At 47.1% G+C, this 27393-nt stretch overlaps 1 protein-coding gene across 1 annotated transcript; it reads right to left on the bottom strand.

Moving 5' to 3' along the window:
- Window positions 1–5195: 5195 nt before the first annotated feature.
- Window positions 5196–22954, bottom strand: APCDD1L (APC down-regulated 1 like). Its single transcript, XM_079321902.1, has 4 exons — window positions 22566–22954; window positions 10826–10937; window positions 9734–10292; window positions 5196–7298 (listed from the first exon to the last, which is right to left on the bottom strand). Exons 1-4 carry the CDS (start codon window positions 22600–22602, stop codon window positions 6534–6536), a joined length of 1473 nt encoding a protein of 490 aa, XP_079178028.1. The 5' UTR covers window positions 22603–22954; the 3' UTR covers window positions 5196–6533.
- Between the last annotated feature and the right edge of the window lie 4439 nt (window positions 22955–27393).

Raw genomic sequence — 27393 nt, 5'->3', positions numbered from 1 at the left:
CATGTGAACTTGCAATTCTTGTCAGCAATTTTACATCATGGTGCACAAAAAATGGATCATTTATGTCTTGACATACTTGATGTTGCACTGCCCAGTGGAAGAAAACCATCAGCCCTTTTCTTCTGTCTTTTCAGTGGAATGTCCTAAGTTTCAGGCACAGTACTGGCTTCACTGTAGTGCTCTGAAGTTTGAAACTATATTTCTCTTGCCCCGTTTGATGTCCTGAAATTCCACATCCCGAGTTCTGTTTTCTATATAAAGTAAGTGAAGAAAAAAGCACCACTAAAAATCCTTGTGTTTGAAATGAAAGCCCCTGTAAAATAACACTCTGAAGCTCCTGTTTGTTGTGGCTGGGTCACAGCTGCACTGGTGCTGCACTGGTGCTGCACTGGTGCTGCCCCTGTGCCATGGGTTGGGAATGGGGGAACATCCATGGCCCAGATCCTCCAGTGAGGAAGGGGAGAAGTGGCAGGTGGGGAGTGAAATTCAGTTTATGTGTTTGGGATTTTGAGAAGATCCACTTCACAGAACAAAGTAATTGTGTTTCCACTGCTCTAATCTGCTTAACTATAAAAGTTGGTTGATGAATGGGTTGAGGTTTTTTTTACTGGATAAATGAAGATTATTTTAAAAATAACACAAATGAGAGGCAGCCAGGAATCTTGGATGTGGCACTCCAGTGAGCACCATGCACACCTGCAGAGTGACTGTGTCTGTCATTCCCTCTGCCATTTCCTGGGGCTTCACTTCCTGTTCATGAACTAATTTCACATTTGTACTGAAAGAGTAAAACTTTGAAATCTTTACTAAACTTCCATGTAGTTCTCTTTGCCTCCCAGTCCAGGCCTGAGTTTGTCCTGAAGCCTCTGCAAGAGTGAAAATTACAGAAGGGATGTGGGGTCTGCAGGCACAGAAACAAAGCTGCTTTTCCTTGGAGTAAACTTGAACTTTGGATCTTTCCTCCTATGATCTGTCATTAGAAAATGGCTTTTTCCAGAGAGCAAAACAAAAAGAAGTTAAGAAAACAAATGAATTAAGAAGAATTAATTGAAGCTGTGCATTACAAGTTGACATTATACATCTGGCATTTCTGTTTATGTTTCTTCATTGGTACATTTCTTTCTGATTTAATAAGTTCCTAATTTTGTGGGGTTTTTTTCAAGATTTCGAAGTGCTTATGAAGAACAGCCTGTAGTAAAGTATTGTTCCCAGTTCAGCTGTACTTCATTTTTTTAATCAAATCTTTTTCTTTGGTGGATAAACTCACAAGATTAGAAAAGCCTCTTGAACTCCCTCATGTTTAGTTTGGCAAATGTCCCACACACAATTACCCACAGAGAGCTACTTTTAAAAGACCTTTATTAAGGCTGTACAAAGTCAAGCACTCAGGAGTTGGGAAATGGCAGAACCAGGTTTGTGCACTGAGCTTGGGGAGTGCATTGCACTGTCTGATCATTGCAGTCATCAAAAACTGAGCTGATGCTGCTCAGAAATTGTCCAAAACTGCCCAGCTTTGTGTGCCTGGAGAGCCCCTATTTCTCTTAAGTTATCTATAAATAGGATTTTAAAGTTGAACATCCAGTGTGGCACTGTGGTGTTGGGTGTAACCCCCGTGTGTGCCAGGGGAATTCTCTGTGCTCTCTCGTGGATTCTTGACCTGAGCTCTGGCTGCTGGGGAGGAGCTGGGAGCTGAAGCAGCAATTTCAGTTTCCACATTTCCCTGGGAGGCCACACACAGGTGTGATTGGAGCCAGGAATCTGAGCCAGAGGAGCCTTTCTGTGGGGCTGAGGCTCTGCTGCCCAATCCCTCCTGCTCTGTTCTGCCTCTGCTCCAGTCTCACCCTGATCCCTCCCTCAGTGCTTCAGTCCAGGCCAAGTCATCCCTGTTCCTTCCCTGCTTCTTGGCAGACAAACTCCTGTTCAGCTGAGCATCTTTAAATGGCTTTTCTTCCCTGCTGCCTGTTTTCCATCTGGGTCTTTGTTCCCATCTCTTCCCTGCCTGCCAGGGCTCCCCTTGCCATGCAGATCTGACTGTCCTGGTGCCTTTCCCCATCCCACCAGCCACTCACCTCCTGCTTCCTCTTTGTTTCCTCATCCTCTTCCCTCTTTGTGGAGTTTGGAGTGACAAATCTTCTCACCCATCTCCTTTCTGTCTCCTGCTGTTCCAGTGCAGTGGATTTATTTATAGTGTGGGACAGGCTTTTCTATTTATTCCATGTGGATTATTTCTCAAGCAAAGCAGTAGCACAGTGTTGTTAATGTATCCAAAAGTGCTCCAGATTTTTTTTTGTTGCATTTTATCTGGGAAATCTAGAATGCATAAATGCATTCTAAGGTATTTTAAACAAGAAGGCATGAAGGTGGTTAATTGGAAAAATAAGTTACTGTTAATTGAGCTGTGTGTCAGACCCAGGACTGTTTGGCAGACTTGGCTCATGCTTTAAACTTCTGCACCTGCTAAAGAAGCAGAAAATTGGAAAGGCAGCTTGTCTGAGGAGCTTGGGATATTAAAGAAGGTACTGAAGGCTCAGACTCAGTGCAGGAAGCCAGAAAATTGTTTGAGACTTTGGAAATTATTTTATTTTTGCTTTTTGGAATAGTTAAAAAATCATTAATCTTTTTAAAAAGTATTCTAAGAGAAGTAAATGTAGAAGAGTTTACTAAAACACATGTGCCTGTTACCATCAACTTCCAGCACACATTGGCTTGGATTTTCTTCACAGGGCCAGTAAAAAGGTATTTATTTGTTTTGTAGTAGAAAGCAACCCAGTAGTCAGGATTAAAGGTCCTGGTCTGTGTCCTAAACCTGTTTTTCAAAGCAGTGTTAGACATGAAAGATGAAATTATTTGGGTTTGTCTTGTTTATGCCAGCTAAAGATAAATGAATATCAGAACTGAGGTTGGGATCCTGATTGCAGTGGAGTTCAGCAAACAGCCATGTGAGCTGCTAATAAATGTAATTGGTGCTTCAAAAGGGCATAGCTGAGCAAATTTCATATCAGATCTGGGAGTGGGGAGGAAATTGGATGAAAAACTGAAGTAGAATTGACAGTTTTCTAAGTGAAAGGTATTAAATGGCCAAAAAAACAATAATTTTGCAATTGAGAAGAGGGACAACTTTGGCTAACTGCCCATCCTACTTCAGTGATGAAATGAGGGGGAAAATTAAATGGAAAGTAATAGAAAACAAATAAGAAAAAGGGGAGCAGACAGCAATCAATTCAAAATGGGAGTTAGAAAATGTAAAAAATAAGGAAAGCACAAGCCAAAGGAAAAGAAAAATATGGGTTGGAGTGCTCAGAGAGGGTGATGAGTTAAAGTTGAGAGGAAATCTGCAATAGCAGAACTGTTAAGAAATAGATACAGGAGATAAAACCTGGGGATGATGTAAGAGAACTGCAAAGGTGATGTCATTCCTTAGCAATGCTCAGGATTAAAAATTAAGTTTTTAATTCTGTGGGCCCAGAAATCTTGATCAGTGTTTGCAAGAGAGGAACCTGGGGCAGTGTCTGAGCTGCTGCTGGGGTGGGCACTGGGTCAGGACAGTGACACCCTGGAAAGGGATGGAAAAGGAGATGGATGTTCCTGACAGAGCTTGGTGTAAATCCTTTCATTCTGCCTTTTGGGTTTCAGTTCCCTTTGGGCTCAGAGTGAGCTGGGTCTGGCAGGGCCCTGCAAAGCTCTGTGATCCCTGAGAACCACAGTGAGATGGGGATGCCCAGAGAAGGGTTCTGCAGGGACCTGATTCAGTGCTTCCAGATCACTGAGGAACACATCCAAAATCACTGCTGATAAAACATAACAAAAATATCCATAGCCAGGACCAGAATGAATAACAGCTCCATGTACATTCCCAATGCTGTCCCAGGGTAAAAACCTAATGAATACCAATGTGTTCTTGTTTTTAATTACTGTTAGCTGTAAGTGATTATCCTTCTGTATGTCTCAGCTGGGAGAGTTGGGAATTTTGGATGCAATTTGGATATTTACATTCTACAAGAGAAGCTGAGTAATTGGAATGGATGCAAAAAAAAAAAAAAAAAAAGGGATTCAGAAATTACTGATGGAGTGTGAAAATGCCTTAGAGAGGGTGAGAGAAAACTCAGTTATCTGAGTTTTTCTACCAGAATTGTGACTGTCTTGATTATAGTGCACTAGTACCTTCACAGGCAGAAAATACTGCACACTGCAGCTCTCTGATCTTAAAAAGCAACACAAGAATCACCGACTGGCAGTCAAAGCCAGGCAAATTCAAATTGGAAAAAGGCACAAATTCTTAAGAGAGAATAACTGTGTAATTTAGGAATGTGTCTTCAAAAACTGTGAACAGAACAATAAAAGTTATGATATTTATGCAAATAGTTCTTGTGTGGGTTTTTTCCTCTCAGAGGTGTGCTGAGAGGGGGGAGGAGGCCAAGGAGGCTCCTGATGAGGTTTCACAGGGGAGCTGAGCCAGCAGGACACTGAGGCACTGCTGCTCTGGAGCCAGTGGTGCCTGAGCTCTGCAGGGCTGGTTGCTGACATTGCATCAGTGTGTGATGGGGTTTCACACCATGGTGATCCCATCCCCACCTGGACAGGATCTGTGGCTTGCAAGAGCTCTTACAGGACCAGGACACTTGTTAACTTTAATCCATTTCTCTGCCCTGTAAATGAAAAAAGCATCTGCACCCAAATCTGATTCATGGGAGTAGATGTAGGGCAGAATTGCCTTGTCCCTCTTCCAGCCATGCTCCAAAGGCAGCACAAGGCTGTTCCCTATTCCTGCCATGGACTTCTGTGTCCTGCAGAAAGGTGCCAGTGCTGATGGGAGCACAGGAGCCTTTCCCTGGGCTGTGCTGAGCACAGTGATGGGAAACTCCTGAAGGAACAGTTCTGCCAGTGCATGGCTTACAGGAGGTGCAGCTGAGCTGCCCCAGCTGTCCCAGTTCACAGCATCCTAATGGGAACATCCCCAAGGAGACACCACCTTCTCTGGGATCAGTTCCAGCTGCCCATGGATCTCAGTGCAGCAGCAGGAACAGAGCACAACCAACAAGGCTGGAAATAAGATTTGCTTGCTAAAGTCTCCAGGGATTAGGGAGGGAACCCAAGGCAAGGCAGCCAAGCCTGGCCCTTCTGTGCATCACCTTTGAGTAGAACTGCTTATGACTAATATTGGGTCATGCCTGGAACATGTGAACATGCTGACAACATTTATGTCACAACTGTAATGCATTTAATAAGCATCTCATTTGAATTATTAATGTACAGATCCCCCCAAAGTATTTTTGTGTTATAAACCCCATAATTTATCTAAGTACAAGCTGCAAGTTCATAAATACAGCATTAAGAAGGTGGCTATTGCATAGCTGCTTTAACAAAATATCTTTTGTGGGTAAGATATATAGGCTTATTTGGAGAGGATTTAGCTGCTGGAGAGGGGCTTCTCGAGGAAGTTATATGATGCTTAGCTGCAGCAGACAGGGAATATAATTTCATTGTTTGTCCTGCTTGTCAGTAGGAATCAGTTTGACCTGACTGTGCTGTCTGATCTGAGCATCTCTTCAGCTCATTGTTCACCAGAGGCAGATTTATAAAACATCTGTGCAGGAATGAAGCTGGAAGTGACACTTTGTGAGGAGAGCTGGATTAACAACTGCTGTGCAGGAGCTGAAAAGGAGGCAGTGGAAATGCATGGCCTGGGAAGGCTGGTGAGGGATCTTTCCCTTCCCACAGCACGTGGTGACAGTGCCAGGCATGGCAGCAGGGACATGGGGACACTGCTGGTGTCTCCCAGCCAGGCCAGCTCTGCCCTGGAGAGCTGGGGCAGCACAGCAGGGATGCAGTGCTGCAGCCAGGGATGCTGAGCCTTGCAGCTGCTGTGCACACAAGTGTTTTCCATCTACTGTAATCGATGGCCAGGGTCAGGTGGAAGAGTCGAGCCCTCTGTGAGGGCTGTTCTGGGCATCTCCAAGTACAAAGATTGTTTGTGGGTCCCTGTGTGGGACATACACAGGCAAAGTACAGAAAATATCTGCAAGAGGCATGTGAACCGTGCCCTTCTCAAGAACACTTGCTGACTGTTTATTGCTGACTGACTCTGCAGATTAAATTTGCATGAACAGCAAAAAGGAGTGTGATGGGAGGGAACTTAACCTCAAAGAAACTCAGCAGCCAACACTCTGGATGTTTGAATTACATCTGAATCAAGCTCTTGATTAAATTTTAGCAATGTCAAAAGCTCAAAGCAGCAATTTTAATTGATGTCACTCTTTTCCCCCCTCATGTTGCTAAATTATCTGTTGCAATGTGCAGTGCATCCGTGTCACTACATTAAATTTGCACGCAAAGAGGGGAGATTAGGCAATAAAGCCACAGGACAAACAGTGTGGAGTCAGGCATATCTCCTTGGCTTCATTCACTATTGGGTGTTTTTAAAAAGTGTTTCCAAATCTGAGTAAAACTGATTCCAGATGTGCTCATTCGAAGGATATAAAAATCACGCTAGCACCAAGATTTATCTGAATTTTGCACGGTACCTGAAGAGATAACTAGTCCCATCTTAAAAACAGAAGTGCTATTAACAATAAAAAGGCCACAGGCAAAGGTTTTAGTGCTTCAATCCCATTAGCATCCTTTCTTCCCACGTATTTCAGACTAATGTAGTTGGAGAACTCCTCTGAGGCAGCAGCACACTGGATCAGGGGGGCCTGGTAGGAGGTGGGTCTCTTGTCGGGGCTGTCGGGGCTGGAGCCGTCCGTGGGTCTCTCCCCGATGTAGAGGAGGCTGCGCTCCTGCGAGTCCTGCTCGGTTTTGAACAGCTCGTACTCGGTGTGGGGCAGCCTGATGCCCAGAGCCAGGCATCCATTGGTGGGTGTGATATCCTGCTCCAGCCCGGCGCTCCAGGAGCCCGCCAGCCCGCAGCTGCCCGGCTCCGAGGCGTTGAGCATCAGCACCGTCACCTGGTCCATGGGCGTCACCCGGGCCTGGGTGACCTTGAAGGCCAGCTCGGTGCCGCCCCGCACCTTGGCGGAGGGGCTGCCCTGCGTGTAGTGCCCGGAGGCGTAGATGGTGAACGTGGGCTGCCTGCAGAGCGGGTCGGAGTAGTGATAGTAATGCCCTTCCCAGGTGTGGTTGTTGCCGTGGAATGTGAAGAAGCGGGTGAGGAAGAGCACGGCCGGGCGCAGCTCGCAGCGGGTGCTGACCCAGCTGCCGCTGAGCCGCATGGGCAGCGCGGCGCGGGCGGGCAGCACCGGCGGGTGATGCTCGTCCGCCCTGGAGATAATCCCACACGCCGGGCAGGGGTGCACGTGGTGCTGCAGGAGACAGAAAATAACAGATCTGCCTACCGGGAAGCGAAAAAAAAACAAAAAGAAAAACAAACAAACAAAAAAAAAAGCAAACAAAAAAACCCCACCCTTCCAGAATATTTCAAAAGCCGCGACTCCCCTCGTCCGCAGCAGGGTGCGGAACTGCGGGGAGCTGGGCAGAAGCTGCCGAGCAGATTAAGGGAGATAAAGCGCTGCCCTGCTCTTTGCTATTCTGGTCGCTGAAGGACAGCGGCTGTGCCCTGCGGAGGCCAGCGCAGCCCGAGCAGGGCCGGGCACGGGCAGCGCTCCCCCGGCACTCCCGCGGTGTTCCCAGCGTGTCCGTGGGTGAGGATGGGAGTGCTGGGCGCTGCCAGAACAGAACGAGCCGCGGTCTGGAGAATGAAGGAGGCTGTGACACCCGGCCGGGGCTGCAGCATCCCCAGGACAGCCCTGCCGCCCCCTGGCCCCGCTCCTGCCCGAGATCCCACAGCCCGGGATGCGGGGAAGGACCGGGATGAGCCGGGACAGAAGGGAGGGATGCGGGGAAGGACCGGGATGAGCCGGGACAGAAGGGAGGAATGCGGGGGAGGACCGGGATGAGCCGGGACAGAAGGGAGGAATGCGGGGAAGGACCGGGATGAGCCGGGAGAGGAGGGAGTGGGATGTGGGGCTTTCCCAGCAGCCAGAACGGGAGGAGAAAAGGACCCTCTGCAAAAGGCAGCCCTGACCTTCGCTTCCCCGCGGTGCAGAGCTCTGAGACGAACCAGCCCTGCCCCCGATCCGCTGCCAGCAGGGGTTTTGTGTAGCTTGGAATTTTTTCTTGTACTTCATATATCACAGCTGATTTATTTTTAAATAAGCAGGGTTGGAACATTATGTAATTTTCTAGAACACGAGCTAATCTTTACTGAACTGTCATAGGCAAGAAGGTTAAATAACTCAGTAGTTAACTGTAGGGTGGGTAATTTACATGCAAGTTGATTGGAGTCTACTGTAATTTAGTCATTTTCAGCTTGCTTTACTGCTACTGTCACAGTAATGAGTGCTGACAGTACACAGTACATTATGGCTAAATAATCCCAGAAGTTGGCAAATATATATGCTCTCCTTAGGCAGGAAATTCTTTGATAATGAAAGGTAATTTGGGGAGAATGGGTTCCTTTAAAACAGATATCAATTTAAGGGAAAAAGAGTGATATTTTCATAAAGAGTTAGAAAATAATTCCTGACATAGCTGTGTAACTCACCAGCACAGGCAAATGGATGTCAGTTGACAAAAAATAAAAATTAAAAAAAAAAAAATCTTATGCCCAATAAAATTGTCACTGTGGACATGGAGCCAAAACCCTTACTTGCTTAAACCAGTCGTGTGAAGTTATTTCTAATGTATGGCAGCTTCTAATTATCGCCAAGTGGTGACATCATGTGTGGGTCCATTGGAGAGCTGTTGGCTGATTAATTACAGGGCTGCATTCAGAGAGTGAATTTCAGTGTCTTTAGGTTTGGTTTTAAATTAACTTTTTAAAGTGTTTATGTTTACCATCTGGTTTTGCTCATATATATGGTTTTGGCCCAAGATAACACAAGTTTAACCAATTTGAGAATGTTACTTTTGAGAGGGAGAGGGGTGTTGCTCTGTGTTTTTCAAAGTTCAATTGGTGTAGTTTGAGGTGTTGGGAAATGTTGTCCCAAAATTATTTTTTTTCATTTATTTCCCCTCTATCTGGCAAAGTTCAGAGAGGTTTTTTTCCCCCATCTCACTGCTCTACCATTTGTGATTTGATCAGCTTCGATTCAGATGGAAAGCTGCTTTCCTGGGAATAAGCTAAGTTGCTATAAAGCAGAAAACAAAATAGAATAAAAGGCAACCTAGTCTGCTGCTCAGTTTTATGTATGTCAAAATGGAAGTCTGATTTCTGTGCAATAACATTATTATACTGGGGGCAAGTTCCTGTGCTACTGGCATTACACCAAGGGCTGGAGAATAAATGGCACAGCCCTTGTTCCCCTCAGCATGGAGCACACCCCAAGGAGCGAGGAGAGGGCAGAGCAGATGAAGGGCAGAGCAGATGAAGGGCAGAGCAGACCAGCTCTAACAATGTGCAGCCTGAAGCCTTCACTGACTTTGGTGCAGGAAACAAGGAAACAGCATTTCCTAGGAAAACACAGCCAAACAAAAACTGTAAACGTCAGGCCCGTGTCAGTGCAGGCTTGTTTCCCATGCTGGTTTTGCTGAGCTTTCACCCACCCTGGTCCTGTTTTCTCAGGAAGGCAGAGGATGAACCCCACACACCCTGGAGCACCCGGGATCCCATCCCTACACCCTTGGCACTGGGGGGCCGAGCGCTGCAAGGCAGGGACAGTGCAGGGACGGAGCAGTCACAGGGAACCTGGCAAAGCGCTGGAGCCACGAGGGGGCTGCACAAAGACCTCCTCCTTACCAGGGCGCTCTGCATGGGGCGCTGGTAGCCGGTGGGGCGGTAGTGCAGCCTCTCCCCCCAGTCCGTGTGGATGTCCCCCAGGTAGAGCTCCTCCACCAGCCGGCTGCCGCTCTGCTGCGGCGGCGGCAGCGGCTGCAGGCGCCTCTCCACCCGCAGCAGGCTCAGCTCGTGCATGGCGAAGCCCAGCGCCGCCGTGCAGTCGCGCTCCGTCCTGGCGCTCAGCACCTCGTACAGCGCTCCGGGCGCCCAGGAGCGCCCCGCGGGCAGGAACCCCTCGCAGCCCTGGCCTGAGGTCTGGTTGATCCGGGAGGCCGCCTCCCGCATGGCCCTCTGGCTGTGGAACACGATGCCCACTTTGTGCAGGTGGTAGTCGGCCTCGGTGGCCCCGCGGGTGATCCAGGAGGCCTGGCGCAGCCGGAGCTTGCCCTTGATGACCAGCGAGTAGGAGGGGTCGCGGCAGGACGGGTCCCAGTAGTAGAACTGGAGCGCCTTGAAGAGCCGGTTGGTGTAGAAGAGGTAGGAGCGGGTCAGGAACTCGGGTCCCGGCCGCACCTCGCACCTGCGGGGGAGGCAGAGCTGAGAAATAAATGGCAGCAGGGAGAAATAAATCCCTCCCAGGGCAGCCGGGGTGCGGGACGTGAGAACCAGCACCTCCCTTGGTCACCCTTGGGGTGGTTTTACAGTCTGGGCATCAGCTAATAAACCTGAGAGTGATGGAGAGAGGCTCTGACACTTCAGGCTCATCCACGGGAGGAGTGCGGAGGCAGCGGGGACCCGGGCTGCTCTGCCCGTCCGAGCTGCACCCCGATGGGGAACAAGCAGGAGACTCCAGGGACACCCGAGGCGTCCCATCCCTCTCCAGATGGGAATGAGGGCTTGGGGAAGGGGAGACGGAAACTCTCTTCTTGTTGCCTGGCAGTTTGCTGCACCGGGGCTGGGCAGGAGCTGCGCTGCGGGGCTGGGGCCTCTGCGGGTCCATTCCGAGGTCCTCCGCGGGACCGGGAATGCGTCCCCAGTGGATGAGGGTGCCTTCCCAGTGGGTGGCTTGCCCGGGGTCTAGGGGTGCATTCCCGGGGTCTGGGGGTGCCTTACCCGGTGGAGACCCAGCGCCCCTCCAGGCGGGGCGGCAGCCGCGCGGCGATCCCGGCGCTGTCCTGCAGGTGGCGCAGCTGCTGGCGGCAGTGCGGCTCCGCGGCCGCGCAGGCTGCGGGACACGGGGGAAGGGTCAGTGGGGACAGCGGGGTCAGCGGGACACGGGGGAAGGGTCAGCGGGGTCAGCGGGGTCAGCGGGACACGGGGGAAGGGTCAGCGGGGTCAGCGGGGTCAGTGGGACACGGGGGAAGGGTCAGCGGGGTCAGCGGGGTCAGTGGGACACGGGGGAAGGGTCAGCGGGGTCAGTGGGGTCAGTGGGACACGGGGGAAGGGTCAGTGGGGACAGTAGGGTCAGTGGGGTCAGTGGGACACGGGGGAAGGGTCAGTGGGGACAGTAGGGTCAGTGGGGTCAGTGGGACACGGGGGAAGGGTCAGTGGGGACAGTAGGGTCAGTGGGGTCAGTGGGACACGGGGAGAGCGGTCAGCGGGGTCAGTGGGGTCAGTGGGGTCAGTGGGACATGGGGGAAGGGTCAGCGGGGTCAGCGGGGTCAGCGGGGTCAGTGGGACACGGGGGAAGGGTCAGCGGGGTCAGCGGGGTCAGAGGGGTCAGCGGGGTCAGTGGGACACGGGGGCAGCGCGCAGCCGAACCCCCCGACTGCCGAGCCCACGGCATAACGAACGGAGCCCGGGCAGGCTCGCCCAGCAGCGAACTCTTAGCTAAGGACACAGGGGTTTTTATTTCGCTCAAGTTTTCCGACTTGAGTTTCATCTGAATCCAACTGGTTTTTAGATGAAATCTTCAAATAAAACCGAGCGCTCTTTGTTCGTGTCCTCCCCCTCTCGTGCTATTGTTGAGGCAGTGGCTGGAGCAGGGAATTACAGCATGGGAACGCTGGCCTCGCCTGTCGCCCGCCATAAGGACGGTGATTCTGTCACTTACCTCATTTCCCATAACAACGGATGTTATTGGCTTAGGGAATGTGTGAACACTCAGCTAAATCCTGAAGACCTTTGCATGCACACACACATACGTACATATATTCCTATACATTATTCACCCTTTCCTTAAGCACTCTGTGGCACTCATTGCGGGCTTGCTTCTCTAAGAAAATTGGGATTTCCTCTTCATGGCACCATGGAATGAGCTCTCAGTGAAGCTCCTCCTGAGACCCCCCTGATTCTCTGTGGTACAACTGACCCTGGTTCTAGTGGAGCTCAGCCCAGCCAGGCCTTTATGAGCCCAGGTGGGATTCCTTTGCTCCAGCTGTACTTTGCATTTTACCCAAGAGTGTGCTGGACATTTTGAAGCCATTTTGAACTTTTATTCACTCCATACCAATGTTAGGACACAGGTTGCTTTCCAGCCTGCCCAAAAGCTGGAACAAAAGATCCAACATCTATGTGTGGCCTTCCCATAGAACAAGAATGTGAAAGGTTTGCACACCCTGTGTTTCATTCAAGGAGATGAAGACACAGAGTCACAATATACAAGCTCTGGACCAAGTCAAGTGGGAATTTGGTAATTAAATGTCTGCTGTGCAAGTTAGAGGCTCCTGGAGACCGAGCCCCACTAAATCCCCTCTAAAAGGAGAGGGATTCCCACTCAATAACTTCAGACTCTTATCTGATGGACAAATTCAGTCACTTCACTATGGTGTTGCCATTTGTGAAGGTTTTACAGGTCACTTGAAATGTGTTTGTGTAGACTTAAGCACACAAAGCCTGAAGAACCACAAAAGGAATATATACATGGAAAAGGAAGCCCCCAGTGACAGAGGAGAGCAGTTCCTAAAGGCCAGGGAAGCCAGCCTTGCATTTTCTGGTACCTCACCCTGCACTGGAGTGCATGAAACAGCTGGAAAGACACATTATTAGAGTGCAGGGCTCTTTTGGGAGCAGACTCACAACTGCACTGCTCTTACCATCCTTAAGGAATGGATGAGATGAGCAGGCACAGCCAACTCCTTCACAATTGCTTGCACTTGTGCCTCCTAAAATGCAGTTCCTGTGATTCTTCATGTGAAAATGGGAAAATACAGGATGACAAAACCCACTGCTATCAGTTAAACCTCTAATTTGGCAGCTGCAGCATGTGTGAGGCTGCCCCACAGGTGCCTATTTAGGAGAGCCATTAGGAGCTGGGGATCTGTATCCTCACCCCAGCTCTGCCATGACTTTGCTCTGTGGTGCTCCCAGGACTCTTTTTTAAAACTCACGTGTAGAATACGCCAGGATTCATTTGACTGCCCTAAGAGGCCTAAATATTGAAGACTCATCAGAACAAGGGCAGTCCCAACTGAACCACACTTCAAACAAACACAAAGTTATTATCATAAAGAATAAAGTAAACTAAGAAATAACTGTATTTGTATTAGAGGTAATAATGGACATAAGGGTCAGATTTGCTCTTGCCCATAACCACAGAAAGACTCCAGAGGTATCAGTGCTGTCTATAGATATATAGAATGCAGCTATAAAATATACACAATATAACCCAGTCAACTCACAAACTGAGCTCTGCATGTGTTTATTGCAGCAGAAGCTTCAATATCTCCCTGAACCCTTCGTGCTACTCTTGGCAGGAACACTAATAGTCTACATTGTTTGGGAGCAAAGACACTTTGGCAATGCAATCAGTGCATTTTGACACATTCAATACAAAAGGGAATTTTTATAATCGAGATCAAACTTCATGGGAAAAAAAAAAAAAATCCTCCAGAATGTAAATATTTGACATGATGGGAATTCCTAGGGATTTTGTCTTACTTAATTGTGCACAAGACTCCAAGCTGGATGCATCCTCAAACCAAAAGCTATTGGCTCATGTCCAAATTTTGTGGCTGCTTTTTTCTCTCTCAAATGCTCTAGCCCCACCAGATCCAAACATCCTTTCAAGATGGAAAAGTTCAGTCCCAGACCTAAAATCTGTAGTTAGAGCACTTCTCTATTCCAAGAGCAGCACACAGCAGCTGTCACTCATATGTCACTCAGTTTCTCAGCCCCTGGTAAAACGCATCAGAGCAGCTCCTCTATCTTAAGAGAGACACAAATTAACTGCTCTATAGAGTTCTCAGGCAGGAGGAAGGAATTATTCACAATTCATCTTCAAGACAAAAATCCTCATTCATAGGAAAATCTAAAAAAATGCCTGACTGTGATCTCTTCCCCTCGCTCGCTCTGCTGTCCGTGTGTATCAATTAACCACAAGGGTTTCCAGCACAGCACTCAGACAAAACAGAGGCTTTTCCCAGCTTTTTGTGCATTTCCATCCCAAAAACAGCCCAAAGCCTCGGAGCAAGGGGGTTGCACAAGCAGCCAGGAGTGGCAGAGCCAACAATCAGCACAAACTGGACCAAGCCTTGAGCAAACAGCACCAGCAGCAACTGCTGATCAACAATTTGTATCAGCCACTTTCAGGAAAATCAGATCCACGGCATCAAGTGATAAGAAGGGCAGAAGTGGAAATTCTCAAGTTCTCCCCACAGTAAATTGTTGGTAAAATTAAGATTCCAAGGCAATGGCCAAGTCTGGAAATGAGAGCCTTGTGCTACACGAGTGCTGTGTGCTCCAGATGCAGAGCCACTTCTCACTTCCAAAGGAAAAAACCATCAACCAAGAGAGCAATGCTGTCATATTCCTCCTTGGAAACAAATCTTGCTTGTGCTCCCCCAAGCAGATTGACTCTGGAAAAAAGCAAAGTTGAGTCACACATCTGGAGGAGAAAATGCATATATTACAGTTTGCAACAAATTAGTTACTGTGGATCAGCTCTTCTCCAGAGCTAGATTGTTTAATCTGTTGGATGTTATTGCCTCCTATGGCCAGAATTTATCATTCTCAATTATAATTCTAATGTTTCAGTTAGTCACCCATTCACAGGGATAAGATCAGGGCCTGAAGTCATGGAGCATTACACATTCCTTCATTTAGAGATGACATAAAACCTTTGATATTTTCTGAGGAATGTTCAGACTGGAAAGAAATAGACGATAAGAAATGTATCAATATATTTTGCATAAGTGAATCATACTTTTCCACACAGACTCCATTAACACAGCAAAACAGTGTTTCTTTAGCATTTTCCTCTCCTGAGAGAACACAGAATGGATTTTGGGTTAGCCACTAAAGGAATAAGCATTCTTCTAAAAGCAAACAAAATAGTTGTATTTAGCAAATGAATTTTTCTTGCATTTGTGTGAAGATTAAGTTAGTGGTGCTTTTAATTCACTCAGAAAAAGGCATTCCCAAGAGAACAGCTCTGTGGGAAGAGATAAATTTTATATTATAATATTATAAAGTTATAAAATTTAAATATAACCCACTGGGGATGGAAAACTGTATCACAGCAGAATCTTTCATTTTCCCTATATGCAAACTGAACATAGTTCAGACTTAAGCACACGCTTAAGTCTAATTGGTTTCAGTGAAACTTAAGCATGTGCTTGAAATTAAGCCAGTGCATGAGCATTTTTCCTGATTAGTAATGCCTCCCTGAAATGAAGCCAAAATGTGGTCAAGTGGTTGAGGGAAGATGCCAGTGCTTTCACTGGAGCACTGTTTGGTTTCTGGAAAAGTTTTTCTATTATTCATCCCTTCTCTTATTTGTCTGTAAAACGGGTATATTCACGTTTATCTGTTTCACCAGTCTGGTGTTCAGTTCATGATATTCATAAAATGCTCTGAATTCACCAAAAGTTTCCCAGTTATGCCTTCAGGGCTGGCATGGTAATTGTATTACCCACGAACTATCATTGCAGAGCATCACCTTGAGTTTCCTCTGCACAGCTGAGCATAATCATACATGAAATCCTGCAGATCATAAGAGGAAACTCAGCTGATTCAAAAGCCCCAAGTATGATTTACGATTTTAGAAAAATTTTCAAAACATACTTTCACCACATTCTTTTAGCACAATGGCAAAGGAACTCAGACACCCCATTCCATGGTTTTAGTCTGGCTTTGTTCTAAGGCTGTGAGCACTGCCTGATCTGTCTCATCCACAATTAAAATAGTGAAGGGCTTCTGGTGAGTTGTCTGGAGGTTTTTAAGGCACTAGAGAAGTAAATATTTTGCTCTTGGAATACTGGAATCATGTATTTTTCTTGTTAAATGTCATGTCCAGTGACAGATGACAAGACAGATGGGATTTGTGGTAGGGAAGGAGAGGAAGGAGAAGTACCTCAAAGATCTTCTTCAGTATAAACTACATTTAAATAAAATGGCTTCTTAAAATTGCCTCTCTGGCTGTTTACCCCAAAACAACCAAGCCAACATTGTAGATGGGATTCAAAGGCTTGATCCCAGTTTTACTGGAGTCAGCACCTTATTCAGAAGGTGCCCATCCCCATAAACTGACAGTAAACACTCTGAGGAAAGGAGAAATGGGATGGGAGAAATCACAGAATGATTTGGGTATGAACAGACCTTACAGATCATGATATTCTCAAATGGGATGAACTAGGCAGGACAGGTAAGAGCTGGCACAGAGGACTTGTGATGACATGAGCCCACCCCAAGATCTGTCCTGCAGTTCATGCTCACCAAAACACCACTCTTGGGTCACACCACACAGCTCTACTCACAACATCCTTGCTGTCCATTTCACTTCATGTTCCCCCCTCTCACCCCCAGATGCTGCACTCTCAGACCAGTCCATGCTTTTCCTACAGCTGAACTGCCCAGTGTCAGAAGATTTACTGGAGAACAGAGCAGCAATTCTGTGCAGCCCAGTGGCCCCAGCTGGGCCACCACTGTGCTCAGCTCAGGGGTCACTGGCCCTTAGTTCAAAGCCCATCCTGCTGCCAGCCCTGCACTGCCCAGCCCAGCCAGGGACAGGAGAGACAGCAAGAGGGTTCAGAGCAGGGTCCTGCTGTGAGCCAAAATCTGAGAACTCACAGCATTAACATACCATGACTTGTGTTAAACTCTGACCAGTATTGCCATGCAAGTTTGGCACACGTAAATATATAACCAAAACCCAAAAGAAAACAAAGGAAAGAAAGATGATGTTAGAGCTTTTTAACTTGAGAACTGCTGAAAGCTTGAATTTCAGGTGAGTGGGATAGGTGAGACCACAGTTAGATCTCTAACTCCCTGAGTGCCTGAACAGTGAGAGGCTGGGGAGAGCACATGGGAGGAAGCATTTGTTTTTCAAAAGAAAAGCAAGACAATTCAGTCCAAGGCTGAACAATACCCCGGGGGTGCTATCATGACTCAGTTAAATTCTAACCAGAATTCACATTCTTACCAAATGGCAAATATTACATCTATATTCTTTAATTCAGATGAGTTGGAAACCCAACAGAAAAAAACAGCACATGGATGTGAAATTAATGCCACACTGCTGTTTTGAATGTATAGAGCACCCATGCAGGTTTTGGCAATGACCCTGTACCCCTGCACAGACACTTTATTAGTGGCTATCATGGCCATTTTTAATAGTGATGGCTAAGCATATTTTTTCCTGGAGTGCTTTGAAGAGCAGAACCAGTAATCAGCCATGGCTTGGCTATTAAATGTCAACCTCATTTCAAATGTCTAAATCACTCACATGGACCAAGAGTGCAGAGAGGACCACCCACCATATATTATTAACATAAATACAGCATTTACCCAAAGCAAAATGAGCAACTGGAACCGGCGGGAGTTGAGAGTAGAACAACAAAAAATGATGAGGGGGTGGGAGGGATTGAGTTACAAAAGAAGATTAAAAGAGCAGAGTACATATAGCCTGGCTGAGCAAGATGGATATGATAACAGCCTATAAATATTCACAAAGCACAAACACCAAGGAAGGGATGGAATTCCTTGCAGTGAATAAAAAGATTCTGTTGGGAGTGAATGAAGAGAGGAAAAACATGTGGCAGGGTGAACTTCTGGAGGCACAATGCAGTAGGCAATGCAAGTCCACTTGCTTGGCAGGATTTAGGGATTGAGCAGAGCATTAGTTCAGCAGGGAACAACCCGCTCTTGGCAGGGAGCTGGCAGGATAATCTGAGTGGCCTTTCAGTCTCCCACTGCCATGGAGCTGTCCCAGTTCCCTGCTCCCACGGGGGACAGCTGCTCTCCTGTGTAAGCACATTGTTCACTGCTCTGCTCCTCACAATCCCTGCCTGGCCTCTGTGGGCTGGATGCACAAAGGCATCTAGGGATGTAGAGACCTAAGCAACTGCAATAGGTACTAAACTGCTGGACACAGCTGGGAATCCCAGCAGGGCCCTGCCATGTCAAGTACTCACTGCTGAAAATCTAAGTCCAGGAAATTAGGTTATAAACCCACTAAAGCAAGAACAATCCTTTTGTTCTCTCTTTATTTAGCACCTAACACAACAGGACTACTGGCACTGCTGCAAGGATACTGTTTATAGTAATAAAAATAGGATCTAATGGGATCTAATATTCTGAGGCTGCTTGGCTCCTGTGAAGCTGATGATGAGAAGAGCATTCAGGAGCAGTCACAGCAGAAGGTATCCTCAGGAAAAGAACTCTGCAGAAAGGAGAGAAACTGATCCAGAGCCCAGCAATACACACAGGTTTAACTTAGAGTCACAAGTGCTCACAGAAAAAGGTTACTTGTTCAGCTGGAGCACAGAATTAAAGTTACTTCTAACATGTGTTTTGGGGTCTGGGTGTGGTTTCTAGATAGCCTGAAATTTCAGTCTACTGTTTAGCCTGTCCACATTAGCCAAGTTTTGATGTGTTCCAGTTCTCCCAAACTCTGCCGACAGATGCTAAAATCAAAGCTGACATTCAACCTACATGCTGCATAATCTAATAACAGGACTTGTGCTACTCAAAACCAACAAATTCTGGGAGCTTTTCTGCAGCAAAACCTTGCTGTCATTTATATTTTCATCTGTCTTTTCCAGGCAGCCTTACTGGGAAAAATGATCTTTTTTTTTTCCTCTCTGAAAAGCTTTAAAAATAACATGTCATTGTGTTTTTGTATCAACAGGGGAGAGCCAAGCCATAACCTGCCGTGTCCAGCACTTGTGGGTTTAGTGAGAGTGTGAACAAGGTGAATCCAATTGTCTCAGTGGGGAGCTTGGTGTGTACATTGATCCCAGAGTGCCAGGAGAAAGCTGCTTCCAAAGACCTCAGTCTTGGAGTTAGGCAAGGCCAAAATGTCACACATTTGTCAGTGTTTCTTATTAACCCAGGAAAACCATGGGGGACTTTTTCAGTGCTTGACATACACTGAAATTTAAAGTATTATTTTAAAATCTAAATTCAAGTAAATCTCTTCAAGCACTCTGTGGTGAGACTTCTCTTGTTGATTTATGTCCCCTCACACCAGCTGTAAGTAGAGATTGCACCAACCCAAATATCTGTCTAACAGTGCCACAGGAGCTGAGCTTCTTTGCATTCAGTTTCTGCTGAATTCAAACTGTGATGATTCAATAAACTATTCACTGAAAATGAGAAAACACCACCATGAAAACTACAATTATCACACCATCACCCTGTTAAAACTCAAAAATAATGGTGGATTTCAACCCTCTTATCACTTAACACCCTGAAGCTCTGACATTTCAAATAGATATCAGAGCTTCTTTTCTAAGACACAGAAACAGAACTTTTCTAATTTTGCATTTTAAGCCATGAGACCTTTTAACTCCTTAAAGAAAAAAAAAACAAAACCCACAGATTGCAGCTTACTAACCCCTCAGATCTTACACAATTTAAAATGGGAAGAAAAGGAGCTGTTCTATGAATCATATTTTCAGTTTCTGGCAGCACTCTTAGCCTACAGAAGAAGGGTTACACATTGAAATTCTCACGTTCTCACTGTCAGTTTCTTGGGATTATTATATCTGAGATACACCATCTTAAAATCAGGAAGTTTCTCTTCTTTCATGCCTTTATCTTCCTCAGCAAATGAGTGAGAAAACCAAAGCACTTGTGTAAGAGCATTGTATAGGTGCTTCCTAATTTTGAGGTTGATTTTAGCAGTGATTTTATCTCACTCATGAAAGCATTGTCTTTAAAGATGACATATGCTCTGTTGTGGGGAAACACAGGATCCCACTGAAAGCAAAACCTCTTTCCAAACTTTGTTCTGCCAGATGCAGCCTCCCCTAGCACTGGATTCCAGCTTTGGTTTTCTTCACAGCAATTTCTGGCTTTTGAAAATCTCCTTACTCAACAATTTGTGCTTGTGGGGAAAATATAGAAACCACACAATATTTTTTTCACTTGTGCTTTTTTTTACATCTCAGCCCTGTTTTTATCTATATCCATATACTTTGAAACGTGGCTAACCTGTAATTATTGGAAGAAAAAATAGAGTTATATCACACGATCCAGCATAGCACATTAGTTGTTGATTTTTTTTGGCAGGCTTGAGAAATGAAGAATAAAAACCACCAACTTGGTAAAAAAAAAAAAAAATTAGCTAAGTAAATATTACCCAAATAAATATTTCCCAAATAAATATGTGATCCAAAGACAATGATGTTGGTTTAATAGTAAGAACAGACATATTATTGTGTAAATAGACACACATCCCTATGCTGAAAGTTGTTCTATCACTTATGGGATTCTCTTGCTAATCTCTTAACTGAATGCAACTGGTGATCTTATCTTACCTCAACATTGTCACTTTCAAACTTAAAAATAAACATTGAAAGCAAGAATAGATCTTTTATGTTGAAACCATGTAGGAGAAGCTACACAAGAAAAATATCAGTGTGGTGTTATTGGAATGCAGAGACTTTAATGAAAGCTTAGGTAAAACTCAGCAAGTCTCTGGGGACATTTCCAGGAATGAGTGATTCTTTTCTGGAGGAGACTCCAAAGCCAGATCCAGTTACTTAACTAAAGTGTTTTTCAACTAATTATGCACTGGTGTCATGCTCATGCTAATGTTCATCCTTATGCAAAATGCAGAATGTTAGTCTTGCTCACAGTGAGCAAAGCTTGCTTTGATTTTAATGAGTTCTGAGTCTGACTTAGGTATTTAAACAGTTTTTTTGAGGTTCAGTTTCCATTCTTACTGAAATCAATGGGAATTCTCTCACTGACATCAGATGCAAGAAGCAGAGAATTTAGGTTAGACTGGACTAAGAGAAACTACATGAGTATTTAAGAGATAATTATTCTAATTAGACTTCAGTAAGTAAACTTACATAATGCAGTATAACAGACCCCTGAGCAGAGCAACTCGAGCTAATAAGATACTTAGAGAATTCATATTTCTCAGCTTTATTTTGCAAACAATGCACAACAAAGATCCCACATATGAACAGGAAAGTAACTCTACACAAGTGCCCTGCTCAGAGATTTCTTTCTGCAGTCTTGTCCTTTACACTTAGAGCAAGTAATGTGTAATAGCTGTCACTACATGGTTCTTTTGCCTTGATCACTAAGCCCTGAGCTGGAGAGATGAGCCACTGTGGTTTTTGCTGCCCAAAACCTCAGATGAGTGAACTAAGTGATAGAAAGAGCAGTAGGAACCAAGTGCCAGGATTTTCAGTGTCCAGACTGCATGGGGCCCTCAGGGATATCCTCCAAACCCTTCCTTTCACCTGTCCCTTCTGTTCAGGGGTCTGAACCAAGGATCTCCTCTGCATTTCCTAGGAAAATGCTGTCTGAGGATGGAGGAGTCTCCCTCAGACTCTGCTCCCTGTCATGAACAAATAATTTTGTGGCTTTTTCACATCACAGTTGCCTTTGTTCTCCCATATGGTCTCTTAAAGCCAGAACCTTTTCTTCTGAAACTGCTCCAAGAACCGTGGGGTTGAAAGATGCCTTTCTGAAAGGGAGCCGCAAAGATGCAGCTTGCACTGCTCCAGATCTGTCTGCACAGCTGGGGCTCGGTGTCATGTCCCTGGAGCAGGAGGCTACTTGGGAGGTTGTCCCTTGCCAGGGCAGGTGCTGGATCCTCCCAGGGAGAATTCCCAACTCCAGTGAAAATAATTTCTAAGCCCTTCCTGCGGCTAAACTCTGCCCGATGCTCTCCACGCACCACAGTCGGGACAGGAACGAGTTGCGGTGGCAAAGGGGATGCTCGACCCCAACCACTCGGGGAGCCTGGGCAGAGGCTGAGCCCCAGCCCAGCACCTCCCTGGGCAGCTCAGCACCGCACCGCCAGCCCTTCTGCATCTCCGCACGGCGCTCACTCGGAAAGGCTTCAGCGGTTCTGCCCCCGCTCCCGCAGCTCGGGGGCAGCACCCGGGGCTCCGGCTCCGTCCGGGGCGCTCCCCGCCCGCCCCTGCCCCGGTGGAGCTGCAGAGCTCCCGGCACCCTGCGGGCCCACGGAGGGGAAACCCTCGGGTACCGAGGGTGAGGGAAACCCTGCCCGGGCCCGGCGGGCACCGAGGGTGACCCGGGCACGGAGCGGCGAGCGGGGAGCTCCGGGCGCCAGGTGCCTCCTGCCCGGGCGGGGGCACCCCGGGATCCCGTCCCGGCGCCGGCCGGACCGCGACCCGCCGTCCTGGTCCTCTCGCCCCCTGCTCGCCGCTTCTTTGCACCCTCTTCGCATTCCCCTTGCATTTTCCTGCATCCTCCTCCCCGGTCCGCTGCGCTCTCCTCGCACACTTCTTGCGCACTCCTCGCTGTCCTTCCGCGCTCCCCATGAAGTCAGTCCCATCGCACTCCAACTCCCTGCACCTTCCTGCCCCTTCACCGTGCCCGGTGGGTGAGGGAGGTGACGCGGACCCCCATGAGAGTACGACCCGGACTCCGCCACTCGCTCGCCCTCCCGTCCTGTCGCCCGGGATGGCACCGCGGTGGCACCTACCTAGGAGCAGCCCTGCGAGCCACCAGCACCCGAGCATGGTGCCCGCTGTGTGTCCCGGCCAGAGGCGCGCTCGCCGCCGGTGCCCGCGGAGCTCAGCGGGGCGCGGCGCCCGGCGGTGCAGCCATGGGCCCGCGGCGGCGGCACCCCGGCTTCAGCCCGCAGGCGTCCTGCTCAGCCCGCGCCTTGCGAAGGGACAAGGTGGGGGGGGGAGAAAAAAGAAAAGTATGTATTTTAAAATAAGGCACCGCAGCCCACCCCGCCTTCGCCGCGGAGCGCGTCCCCCCGGCTGCTGATGGCTTTAATGGAGCTTGGCAGCCACAGGTTCCCGCTGCCAGAAGAGGTGGAGACTCCGCCGCCTGCGCCCCACATGCGGCCGCGCACCGCACACGCGGGGGAGGAGGAGGAGGAGAAGGAGGAGGAGGGGGGGAAGGAGAAGGGCAGTCCCGGCCCGGCACCACAGAGCGAGGTCGGCACCAGGTCTCGCGCAGGGAGCGGCCCCACCTCTCCCACCTGCAGCCATGGGGCTGCCATGGCCCCGAGGCCTTGGAGGCCGCTGGGGACTCGGGCCGGGTCTGCGCTGAGGGGCGCCATGAGGGGATCGTCCCTCTGTGCCCGCGCCTTGAGAGGATCGTCTCGTCATGCCCGTGCCATGGGGATCATTCCTCCATCCCCAAGGCGTGAGAGCATCACCTCCTCATTCCCACACCATGGGGGGATCATCCCCATGCCATGAGAGGATCATTCCTCCATCCCCATGCCATGAGAGGATCATCTCCTCATCCTCATCCATGAGGAAATCATCCCCATGCCATGAGGGGATCGTCTCCCATCCCCATACCATGAGGGGAGCATCCTCTATCCCCAGACCAGGGATTGTCCCCACATCCCTACAGCCTGGTCCTCCTCCCCACTGTGTCCCTGGTACCCTCAGACCCTCCATTATCACCATCAAAAGAATGAGGTAAATCCTGTAAAAACTCTCTCAACACTCGATAGGAAAAAAAAATGCAGGACCCTCAGGTGGCGCCTGCCCATGCAGCCATTCCCTCTCCATTCCCCAAACCGTGCTGTGGGACAGCGCTACGACTGATAAAGGACTCAGAATCAGCTCTTGGCATGAGACAAAGCACAAATCTGAAATTAGATGCGTCTGGGACAGAACAACTCTTTTCTTGTATCAGTGAACATCGATAAACCATCCTGTTCACCCCCTTCGAGCACATAAAACGACACGTGTGTCCCGCAGCGAGAGGGCTCGGCTGCCTCTGGGAGCAGTGAGGGAAGAGGCTGAGCTGCCATGGCTCTGCCAGGTCAACACTTCTGCTGCTGGCACTGAAGGCTGAAGTTTAATGCATTTTTCCAGGCTGAAAAACTAGTTTCAGTTTTTGCAAATGAGGCAAAGAAATCCAAACATATGTATGCCCCCGGCAGAACCCCAGGACCCCGCACACTCGCTTTTCCTGGTGAAACTGGCTGATTCACCATATAAAAGGAAACTTTAGGGAAAAATAAGGAAGCTTGTCTCCAAGTTCACAGCAGTATTCCTGCTGATTGCAATGGGGAGAATTTGAGGCCTGATTCCACAGTTCCATATTTGTTAAGCAGGACCTTCAGCGTGCTGGGGTGAAGTCTCACTGCAATGGCTTTAATGACTTTGTCAAAAATAATGCATTAACATTTTTAATGTGAAGTGGGACAAACTTATCTGTCCCGGGTGCCTAAAGAATTAAAGTTTAATGATACTTGCCAAGATAAAAAATAACAAAGTCCATTTGTAATGCAGGCACTCCTTTTTCTAGCTGATGTTTTTATCTCATTTTGTTTCTCAAATTCCCCAAACCAGTCATTCTCGGTAAATGTCCAAACCACTGCGGTTTTATTATATTTACAAATACATAAATTCTCAAATGCATAGGCAAAAATGTTGTCATTTATAATGATAACAGAGAGAAAGAAATAATTTTGCAAGTTTACTTTACAAAGCAGCACCTACTTTTTTCAGGCATAGCCTACTTAAATGAGAAAAATAATGGAACAGATAATCTTTTTACCAATAACAAACTTTTATTTTGGCTACACACCTCTCATATGACACTTCCAGCCTCTAACACTAATCTCTTTCATTTCTTTCAGAGTATTTCAAAAGCATTTTCTGTGGGGAAGGACTAAAACTGAAGCAGAGTAGTTTTCACGCAGGTGTCTGAAAATTTTAATAATCATATATAAACCATTGTGAGCTTTTATCACATATCAGACCCACAGGGCACAGTGATAGATTTCATTCATCTATCCTCTTTCATCCCTGCAGCTCCCAAGGGACCTTATCAAAGTAACCATGAGCATTTCTTTTTTTTTGGGGAGGATTCCTCCCTCCACCCCGGTGCTGAGGAGCTGCCCAAGCACAGCAATGCAGCTGTTGGAGCACAGTGCCCCGGGAGGATGAGAGGAGTGCCACAGCCTGTTAGAAATACCAGGGGGATTTAGACAGGCCATGGAGTCTTCCAACTTGGAAATCTGCCAGGACATCAGGCTTGCATTCTCAACTCGTGTAAAAATTGCTGGGTAATCTTCAGCTCCTGCAGAGGACCAGCAATGTAAAAATGCCTATAATTTTTATTATCAAATAATTACAGGCTACCTGCTGGGCAAAGCACGTGGAGGGAGACAAATGAGTGCAAATAGCCTGTAATTCCAGCAGAACTATGTGGTCTGATTTATGCATTCAAAGAGTATAAAAGCTGTTCCTATTCTGATTCAGGGGCACTTTACTCTCAGTGCTGTAAATACTAACACAGCTGCAGGGTAACTGGGAACCAGACCAAGGTGTTTTTACATTGGCTATGCTTCACTTGCCTGGCACCTTGTGTAATATTCATTCCTGTGCAAAACAGGTACAGAATATTTGAACTCGGGATCCTGCACTCTTGTTAGCTATACAGGGCACTGAGTTGCCCAGTTCCCAAAGGCCAAATATTTTCTCTTCCCCTTGCCAGAACACCAAGGATAGGCAACCACACGTGAAGGCAGCAGACCAGGAAACAAAAGATTGATCAGCCAACAGCTCTGAAAATACTGTTGTCTGAAAAGAGGGATCCTCTGAGTAGAGACTTGGATGCCCAAAAAGTTCTTTCCATAAGCCATGGCAATGCTGCTGTCTCTAAGAGGGAATACCAAGGGATGTACTGGGTGACCTGGCAGTGCTGGGTGTGTGCATTTAGAACTAATATATACCCTGCAGAACCACTTGAGTTCTATTCCACTTTCACAAAGCTGCCCAAGCAGCTTTCTAGGATAGCATTTAGGTTTAGGTGCAAGACTAGTACAAAACATCACTGAAGGTACAATATTAAAGGAGATCTTTCTTGAAATTCAGACTCTGTTTCCGTCCAGGTTTTTTTCAGGCTGTGGATGGTCACCTGTAAAATGTTCTGCTTCAGAATAGACTTTAAAGGCACAGCCAACATCTTTCTTAATGCTTGTGAATGACTTCTAGTCTGCAGCTTCTTATGTCAGGTCTCAGCCAAGAATAGATGGAATTGAATAATGTCTCCCTCTTTTGGGGCACTTGTGGGAGAAGAGCTAGCTGTCCCTCATGGAACTTCATTGAATCTCATTGGGAAACTCTGGAGGGAGCTATATACATTTAACACTCTTAGGCTCACCAACAGATGGACCATGATGCACAGTTGAAAGGTGGGAACTGAAAAAAATTTATTAAAAAACGGTGTAAAAATAAACAAACCTGGAAAAGATTCTTGCATTTTTCAGGAAAAAAAAAAAAAAGGTGGGAATGCTATTCCTCTCATTCCTAAGTAAAAATATTTATGTGCAGAGGATTCTTCATGAGAAATACAATGTGCAGAGTCTTTATTAATTGACTCAAAGCATTTAGAGGAAGATAACAGCATCTTCCCCACAGGGACACTGGAGCCATGGAGGAGATGTCTTGTTCCAGCATGTGGAAGGTGCCATCAGGGCCTGTCTCAGGGTGTTTCCCTGCTGGAATGGGCAGTAATGAGTAGAAATGGGTACCCTGTTTCTCTCAACTCAGCACAGAGCAATACTTCCATGCTGGATTATTGCCACACTCCTCACCATTAGTAAAGAAAGCATAACATTGTCCTCCTTGATCACCCACCATTTCTTACACCAGCCTGATCTTGAGCAGGTAATTCCCTCTCACTTTCCCATGATTGGCAGCAGCCTGTTTGGACCTGGCCATTTGAGGTTTGGAGGATAAAGACTGGGTTTTGGTTGTCTTTACCAGCCACCTGAGATGAGCAGTGAAGGAAGTAGCACCTTTCTTTAGCTTGATACTTTGCACTATTCACTAAAAAATTGTATTTTTAAAAAATATTGCAGAGTCATGCAATGCATACCCAGTGCATTTTACAGAGCAACAATAGGAAAATATGAATAAACCTTGCGGAACACCTGGCTCAGTGTATGTATTTATATATTAAAAAGCACTGGAGTATTATTTACATGCTTAGCTGGAGTTTGTCCTTTCTAGAGAAGTCTGGGCTGCTACCTGTTATACTTGGCTCACGATGATTTAAATAAGAATTTATAGACCCTAAACCATCTGCAAAATGTCCCAGCTCTTCAAGGCCAATGTAAATGCAATGAGGGGGGAAAACCACAGAAAGAAAAGGTTAACAAGGTTTCTCCTTGCTCCCCCTTGGCACATTTTATAATTAACTTTATAATGTCTGAGAGCAAAAGGTTGAAACAGATAAAGTTCCCATATTCTTGGAGATAATTGCAACAGTTTGTGCAGCACAGGACAGCAGCAGCAGCTTTGTTTGGTGTCACTGCACTACATGTT

Source organism: Erithacus rubecula, assembly GCF_903797595.1.
Source record: "Erithacus rubecula genome assembly, chromosome: 18".
Taxonomy (NCBI): Eukaryota; Metazoa; Chordata; class Aves; order Passeriformes; family Muscicapidae; genus Erithacus; species Erithacus rubecula.
This window is presented reverse-complemented; position numbering and strand designations above follow the sequence as displayed.